The following is an 8,494-nucleotide window of genomic DNA, read 5'->3' on the forward strand; positions in this document are numbered from 1 at the left end:
GCAGTTCTCCCTCATCGCAGCTGCACATGGAGCCACTATTAGATATTGACTCGAAACGATTTATGCTTTCTCCATTATGTAAGTACATTCTTTATCTACACTTTCTAAGTTCTACTTATGGCCTTGCTCTACATCATGAGACTAATGCCCAAGCTCCTCTTCTTCTGCTAGGAGCTTTTCCGCCTCGAGAGCGGCCATACATCCCGTCCCGGCACTAGTGATAGCCTGCCGGTAACGTTTGTCCTGAACATCGCCAGCAGCAAAAACTCCTTTGACATTTGTGAGTGTTGTACCCGGTACGGTGATGACATAACCCTCAGCGTCCGTCTCTAGTTGACCTTTGACAAGTTCAGTCGCAGGAGTATGTCCTGAGGACGAACGATTTTTATGAGCCTATCTCAATGCACCATACAGTTAAAGTGGGACGAACCGATGGCATAAAAAAGACCGTTGGCTGGCAGGTCACGCTCCTCTCCCGTCTTTGTGTCCTTCAAGCGAATGTTACTGAGAAGCCCATTCTTTCCTTGAGCCTCGATAGGAACGGTGTTCCAGAGAACAGTCTGCGTGACGGATGGTGAATGGATCAAGGGAAGATAGCATGTGTGCATGCTCACAATTTTGGGATTGGACAACAGCCGCTTCGCCATAATGTCACTAGCTCGAAGTTTGTCGCGTCTCACGAGGACATAAACGTGCGATCCATATTTGGTCAGGACTTCGTTGGTTGTTGCTATCAATCGTGGTGTGAATTAGGAACCAATGCGTGACTCACAGGTCGCTTCTTCAGCAGCACTGTCCCCACCACCAACAACAGCAAGAGGTTTGTTGCTGCGATACCAGTCGGTGAGTCTAAGTGTCAAAAGGTAAACAAAAAGCAACACAGACCGGAATATCGGGACAGCCCCATCACAAACGGCACAAGCACTGATCCCATTGTTCCAGTATGTATCTTCCCCTGGTAGGTTCAAGCGCTTAGCACTGGCACCGGTCGCCAAGATTATTGCATCAGCCGTCTCGAATGCGTTAGGGTCGCCTTCCGCCCCTTCACGCCAGTATTTGAAAGGGCGAACAGAGAGATCGAGTTTAGAAATGGTCTCGGTGATGACGATTGTGCCAAAGCGAATGGATTGTTGACGGAATTTTTCAGTAAGTTCTCCACCGAGGACTCCGTCAGGGAAGCCTGGATAGTTCTCAACTAGCGGAGAAGGATCAGATGCGAGCACCTCCCTGATGTGTTTCTCTGGCTCACCATCAGTTGTTGTTGTTAGCTGTCCCCCAGCCGCGAAACCATTAGCAAGGAAACCCTGATAAGTGTAGACCGTTAAAACCAAAGCCGATGAACGGACGTCAGACCGGAACGCTCGCCTCGAAGAGAACAGGGTTAAGGTTTGCACGAGATAGGTAAACGGCCGCAGTGTGGCCAGCCGGGCCGGAACCAATGATGACCTGAGGATGCAGACAAGAGGTTGTCAACGATAACCTGCAAACGATTCCTGATCGAGCCGAAGGAACAGAGATTTTGCGATCAGCTAGAAGACTTACCACTTTCGAGTGAAGCTTAGTGCTCTTAACTCCCTTAGAGGGAGTGATAGGCGCCATCTTTTCACTGGTCAGACTAGAGGTATTGTGCGTCGATCGAGCCGATTTGTGCGAAAATATGCCACTGAGGGCGACAGTGCTGTTACGCAGAGCAAATTACTAATTTGAACCAGTCACTTGTTCCAGGAGCGGAAAGCGTACCCTCTGAGAATCCTACTAGAGGAGCAGAGAGGCAGGAGAGCGCGAAAGCGTGATATGGTGGAAGAAAGCGTGCAGGTAATATTTTAATCTGCGCAATTGGGGTCACGGGAATTTGTGAATTACTGCCGTTTTCAGTTGATTTGTCGCGTGACGGATTTCTTGCTTCCGTATGAATCCTGGCGCTTGAACAGCGCCAAACTTCATCCCCCATTTACTCCACAACAACACCGCTTTTTTCCAAACGGATTGTTGGATCATGTTCATGGAGCTGATATCTAGCGACGTTTTTTTTCCGATTGTGCGTAGCGTCGATATTTAAAATTCCCGGCAGCTGAACTTCATCCCCACTTTTCACCTCAACGGCTGCATGGAATTGGCTGAAAATTTGGCAGCAGAGTGTTGGGGAAAAAACACAGGAGCGTTTTTTTTGACGGAACGATTTGCTGAATTTTTGAGAATTTGGATAATGGGGCAGCTACGGCGGCGGACTAGTGTCTAGGGTGCAGCAGCAGCTAACTCCTCTTATACTTTATTTGGTGTAGATTTAATATACAAGCAGTGAATCCCATTGGCTTTTTATATGCATGTGTTTTGAAGTCGCTGCGAGTGTCTCTTCTGGTGCATACGGAATTCCCCGATGTGGTACTCGTTCTGGAATTTTGATTTTTAACTTTCCTTCCAACCAACAGTATCGCATGGCTCGCAAAACCAAAACCTCTCAGAAGCAACAATCTCGCCTTAATAGTCTTGACCCCCCTCGAGGATCAAGGGAGGAGCAATCTGAAGATGTGGAAAGGCCCTCATCTCCAGACACCGCAATTCAACATCAGACTCAATCCCGCCGACGGCCTCCTCCCTTGCCCATCCCTCAGCACACCTCTGAGCACAACCATATCTCAGAGGACGCTTCCAATCATTTTCACCCCACTATTCCTGATTCCGTGTCTGCACAAACACCGAATGGGCTCGATTTTTTGCTGGCAGCTCTTGAGTCTCAGAATACAACCCACCCCGGGCCCGTGCAGCAACCAGTGATCAGTAGGGCCCAGCCAATTACTGCCGGAACTCCTGAAACCGTCTATGATAATAGTTACTCCATTGAGAAAATACAAGGTGTGTGTGTGTATTTCATTTTCGAGTGTCTCTTTTCTCAGGAGCAACAGCCCCTAAAGCAGCCCAGCCTAGCGCCAGAGCAAGCAGAGTAGCCCGAAACAAGGCTCCCACTAAAACAAAGCAAGTGGAAACTGATTCCGCGACAGCAGAAGCCCGGCCATTGCCTGGACTTATCACATACAAAGTAAATGTGGGAGGGAAAGCGAAGCCCCGGCTGCTTTCACTTGATCTAGAATACGAAGATTGGAAGAGTGCCATTTCTGCGACACCTGGATTACCGGAGAACAAACGCTTCAGGCCAGAGATCACTTGGAAGCTGGGCACAGCTCCGAAGATGCAAGACCCGCAGACAGTTGACGATAATCAAGAATACCAGCTGATGGTGCATGAAATAGTCACGCAGCATGAGAAGGATGGGAAGCAGCCAGAGGTTGTCATCATCATTCGAAATTTGGTCTGTTGCGCTTTCATACTATCAAAAAATCTGCTTGTTTGTTGAAGCTAAATGCGGCTTCCAGCCAGAAAAAGATCGAAGAAAGACTGGCCAGAAAAGTACAAAGAAGAAGCAAGGATCACGGAAAGCCAGGAAGAAAAGATCAAAGACTGGCCGGGATGACTCCAGCTCCTCTGACAGTGAGACTGACTCTGGCTCCGTGGACTCAACCACGGATGAATCCGATTCTGATCATTCACATCGTGCGCGGCGCAAGAAGCCAGCAAAGCTGGCGCTTTGGCAAATTGAAGACTTACTCCATGAGAAGCACCATTTCTGTGAGCAGCACCTCAAGAACTGCTATGTCATGCCAAGTGGAAAGCACCTTTCCCTCACAAAGGCAGTTGCCAAGCGATGGGCTGGAGCAATTGTAAGATTTTCACTAATACAAATATATGTTCGGTACTGAATGACACTAGGAAAGTGGAATTGCTACACTCAAAAAGCCGCCCGCATCAGTCCTTTCTACTGCTGATGGAATTATTCCCCCACCGCTAGGTCATCGCTCCAATGCAAAATCAGTTTCTGCTCCTCCGCCACAGCCACCTCCGCCAGCCTCATCTATGCCGCAAATGGTTGTACTACAACCCCCCCCTCCATACCATGGTCTGTACCCTAGTCATGCATTCCAGAATGCATATGGACATCAGTGTACCACCTGTGAGCATGCTGCCGGATATCATGGACGCCATGACTATCATCGACCACACCTGCACTTGGAACAAAATTTCGGCTCTCAGGCTGTGCATTCCCAATGCGGCGCCCCAGATCTTGCACCAGACAGTGATGATTTTTCCCCTCCATCAGCAATATTCCCATCAATCACGGAATGGTTCGAGAGACTTGAATGTGATAGGAATATTTTCCCTGATCCTGTCCCCCTTGCTGTATTTTCGGAGCCATTGGCCGTACTGGGCTATTTCCGTCTTGATGATCTTGATCGCACATGCAGAAATCCAGGAGGCTTGGAGTCATTAAATGTTGGATTTGCCCGTGGCATTGCTGAAAAGCTTGGAAAGCTTGTCCGGCGTGAAGTCAAGCACATTATTAATAAGTATAATGCACCTAGCCACCACTAGCTTTCGTAGTCGTTTAATAGTGCAACTCTAGATAGCGTACAATGTCTATAGTGTTTAAAAATAACTAGTCTTCCTCTTCTACATCATAGCCAGCATTAAAGAACCAGCCAAATGCATCCTCGGCTGTAATAGAATAGAATAAATCACATAGATGTGTTTTAACTGCCTGTTCATTTTGCTGTCTTTGCATAAGATGTCGCAGAGATGGTCCACTACGCCGAATTCTTGCTTTGAATGCAGCAAAAGCCTCCTCAATTGGGTTCAAGTCGGGTGAGTATGGTGGGAGAAATATGAGCCAGCATCCACTGCCAAAATGAGGAAATTAAAAAGTGTTAATCATAACATAAACTCATACATACTTGCGTTCAACCAGACGACGGATAGAAGGATGCTTATGGATTGAGCAGTTATCAAGGACAATAGTGGAATTTGGCTGGGGGAAAGGGTTCATCTCACGTAACAGCCTTCGAATGAAATGGCGAAATGTAATTGTTGTATATGCACCTATGCGTGCCTCGGCATATAGTGGTCCTTCAAGAGAAAGTGCTGGAAGCAGTGAATATCTAACAGAATCAGTGACAACACACTCTAAATCAGAGCTGAGGCAGCATACCGTTTTCCACGGATCCGACTTGCACGAACCTGAGGTCGGTGGCCTTTCCGAGCCCATCCTCGCAACCGGTTAGTATTGCGACTGTCCACTGCAGTTTCATCCACAAAAACAAGCTGATCAGGCAAGTAATTATCCTGAATTAAGCGACGATATCTATCCCGGTCTCTCTCATTTCTTTCAGCAGCCACTTGGTGGATCTAGATGTCGGTGATGGATTGGGTTATCAAGCTTAGGGTTGCCACTGTTGACTCACCGATTTCATACAGAAACCATTACGTCGAAGTGTTCTCCATATACACGATTGGGATACAAGCCTTCCCCGTTGCATTTTGAGCTTGCCTTGAATTTCATCCAAATACAAATCTGGTCGCGCGGCAAGCAAACCTTTGATAAACTATGATATAGTCAGAACCCAGGGCAAATGTGCAAGGGAATATAATTACATGCTCATCTGCATCACTTAGGGCCCTCTGACCGCTGGCTGCCCTCGTATTTGGTGCATCAAAGCCACCATGTTGTGCATATTGCTCTCTCTAGCGTTGAATTGAGTGCGTACTCACACCAGTCAAGAATTGAACCACATGTGGTTCCAAATATGCATTCATGCGAACTATGAGGGCTTTGAGATCACTACTAAAGTGGCAAGGGGCCATTGTTCACTTTGAGTTGGAGCACGGGAGTTGGAGTGCAACATCAGGAAATTCCGTAGGCGCCGTCAAAGTGATGCCTGCGACATCCTCAAAACATACACAGATAACTTCCATTGTTCATATGTTAAATTTACGACAATATAGGACTATAAAATACAGCAACCGTTGACCAACACTGAACCCTAGACACTAGTCTGCCGCCGTAGCTGCCCCATTATCCAAATTCTCAAAAATTCATCAAATCGTTCCGTCAAAAAAAACGCTCCTGTGTTTTTTCCCCAACACTCTGCTGCCAAATTTTCAGCCAATTCCATGCAGCCGTTGAGGTGAAAAGTGGGGATGAAGTTCAGCTGCCGGGAATTTTAAATATCGATGCTACGCACAATCGGAAAAAAACTTCGCTAGATATCAGCTCCATGAACATGATCCAACAATCCGTTTGGAAAAAAGTGATGTTGTTGTGGAGTAAATGGGGGATGAAGTTTGGCGCTGTTCAAGCGCCAGGATTCATACGGAAGCAAGAAATCCGTCACGCGACAAATCAACTGAAAACGGCAGTATTCAGCCATGTCACCTCTATTTTACCCACCAGATTAGGTACCAGAGCTGGTGTATATAATACAGGCCTAGTAGGCCCAGAAACCTGTTGAACGTTATACAACGTTCAAGAGTGGAACTGTTCCAACGATTAGAACGTTCTAACACTATGAGTGAACGTTCTAAAACGTTCTAAACTATTCATTTTGCCATCCCCTGTTGCCACGGATGTCCCGGCCAGCTCCGTCAATAGTTCTGAACACAGTGACGGCAATCACCCTAAACTCAATGCAACGGCAGCAAGCGCGAGATCAGGTGATTCGAATTCGCAACTGCCCAGTTTCTTTACTCCAGCCAGCTTGTGTCGTCACCGCTGCCCAACGCTTATTCTTTTTCTATGATGGGGATGGATTACTGAATCCCTCAACCAACCTAGCACGCTCGTTATTTGCACTCATGTGTCCGTTGGTATGAACGAAACCGCGTTGCGCGAATGCTGATTGCATCACTGTTCACAGAATCAACATGCACTGTTACCGTTCTTTCTTTTCACTGTGAGTGTTCCCCACTAAAACCGCTCGTTTGCAGTGGCTAGACACCCACCATTCGATAGGGTAGTTAGGTTCACCCACTAATCGTGCCTGCCAACACGCACTGGTTTCTGCGCGGGGCATGGTCTCGCTCATGTTGGCATGAGCTTCACATTCTGGTGAGTGACCTCTCCATGGATTGTTGTCCACTTTGCATTGCTCCTCCATCATAGGCTGCATCCAATGGGCATAACATTGTGGATAAAGTAGTGCTTCCGGCAAACAGGCCTTACTTGTCAGACCTGTATCCCCATTGCCATTGCGCAGTGCCCCATTCCTGTAGCCTCTTAGTTTGCCCCCTGCGAACCGTGAAGCTGCGAGTGTGTCCCATGGAACAGTGGAGTGGATGCTTGTGAGTCTTGTCCTTTGCCAACATGTCTTTCTGTGTTCTCATTGTAGGGGCAACGGATATCTTCCTCCATGCTGTGTTAGGTATTTTGAGTTGATGCTGCAAGTTGTTGGTACCCGGTCAGTTTGCCATCGGTTGAAGGGTAGATCATTTGTCCATCTCGTTTCCGATATTAGGATTTCACTGGTAAGTATTGATCGAATCTGGGCACTTGTTTGTGATGGACCTTCGGGGAATCCGGTTGGGTAATCCACCCTCGCTATTTCAACCCTTTGTTGCTCATTCTCCAGTTTTCCTGCCTTGGGTCTCATTCACCAGTGCGTAGATCCCACTTAGGCTGTGTCAACTGTATTGCCTCTTTTCACATACTTACCCCCAGATTCTTGATGTGCAGGCATCTCTCATGTGTAGGTTCTCCAACATTGACATCTATCCTACGGTAACATTTTCACTGTTTGCATATCTTTTGATTATGGTCACATCATGCGACGGTGATGTGTCAATTTAATGTCACAGTATCAAATGCCGGTTGCTGTCCAACGGTAATATTTTTATTCTTTTGATCATGGTCAATGTTGTTGATGGTGACGTGTCAGTTCAACGTGGTGGCATCAATTGCCGGTCACTGTCCTGCGGTAATTTTTATTATTATGGTCACGTTGTGTGATGGTGATGTGTCAATTCCATGTCACGGCGTCAAATGCCGGTCACTGTGGAAGCATGACATGTGCCAGCATGATTGAATCAGGACCCCATTGTCAAAGTCTCCAGCACTCACGTCGATACTTTCTTCCATTCATTCATTGGTTCTGTCATTGTGCCTGCCGACCATCTGCCCCCCTTAGTGTGTTTTGGAGAATTGATTCTCATGTCCGTGCTGTACAACTCATTGCCTGAATTTGCGTTTGTTTTGTCTTTGATGGTAATGTCTGCCTGCCTCTGGTATCTTGCTTGCAAGAACCACGACCTCTATTCTTTTTTGTTGCCTGTGCCCTTAGTGCAGTCAGTAGGCTGATGTTTTGGTGGCTGACTTAAAGGTTTTGGGAGTATAGATTATGTAAGTTTGGGCCGCTACTTTGCGACATGAACATTGAAAGGCTATGGCTGTGCGAGATGTCCTGGGCAATTATTATGTAACTTTGTAACTTCTGTGTTATGTCATGTTCTATCTTCCTAGAATTATGTAGTTTCCCATGATTTATTACATAATGGAGCTTTGCATTGTCTTAGAAACTTTCCAGATTCTCCAAATCAACATGAGCCTCTCCTGTCACATCTAGCGCAGCCATAGCAGCAGCCAGCACCCCATTTTCCTCCATCTCATCGGGCT

The 8,494-nt window shown here is 47.0% G+C and overlaps 2 protein-coding genes across 2 annotated transcripts; one reads left to right on the plus strand and one right to left on the minus strand.

Moving 5' to 3' along the window:
- Positions 1 to 141: 141 nt before the first annotated feature.
- Positions 142 to 1,793, minus strand: EI90DRAFT_3280192 (thioredoxin reductase; the record flags this gene model as incomplete). The annotated part of the gene is made up of 9 exons (XM_039066743.1): positions 1,741 to 1,793; positions 1,543 to 1,678; positions 1,366 to 1,446; positions 1,250 to 1,304; positions 886 to 1,195; positions 773 to 828; positions 615 to 715; positions 431 to 560; positions 142 to 368 (listed from the first exon to the last, which is right to left on the minus strand). The coding sequence occupies exons 2-9, from the start codon at positions 1,597 to 1,599 to the stop codon at positions 142 to 144; spliced, it is 1,017 nt and encodes a 338-aa protein (XP_038918209.1). The 5' UTR covers positions 1,600 to 1,678; positions 1,741 to 1,793.
- Positions 1,794 to 2,435: 642 nt separating this feature from the next.
- On the plus strand, positions 2,436 to 4,425 carry EI90DRAFT_3153282 (uncharacterized protein; the record flags this gene model as incomplete). The annotated part of the gene is made up of 4 exons (XM_039065856.1): positions 2,436 to 2,853; positions 2,904 to 3,307; positions 3,372 to 3,716; positions 3,766 to 4,425. 4 exons carry the CDS (start codon positions 2,436 to 2,438, stop codon positions 4,423 to 4,425), a joined length of 1,827 nt encoding a protein of 608 aa, XP_038918210.1.
- Positions 4,426 to 8,494: the final 4,069 nt, after the last annotated feature.

Source organism: Cantharellus anzutake (assembly GCF_015039405.1).
Source record: "Cantharellus anzutake strain C23 chromosome Unknown EI90scaffold_15, whole genome shotgun sequence".
NCBI lineage: Eukaryota > Fungi > Basidiomycota > Agaricomycetes > Cantharellales > Hydnaceae > Cantharellus > Cantharellus anzutake.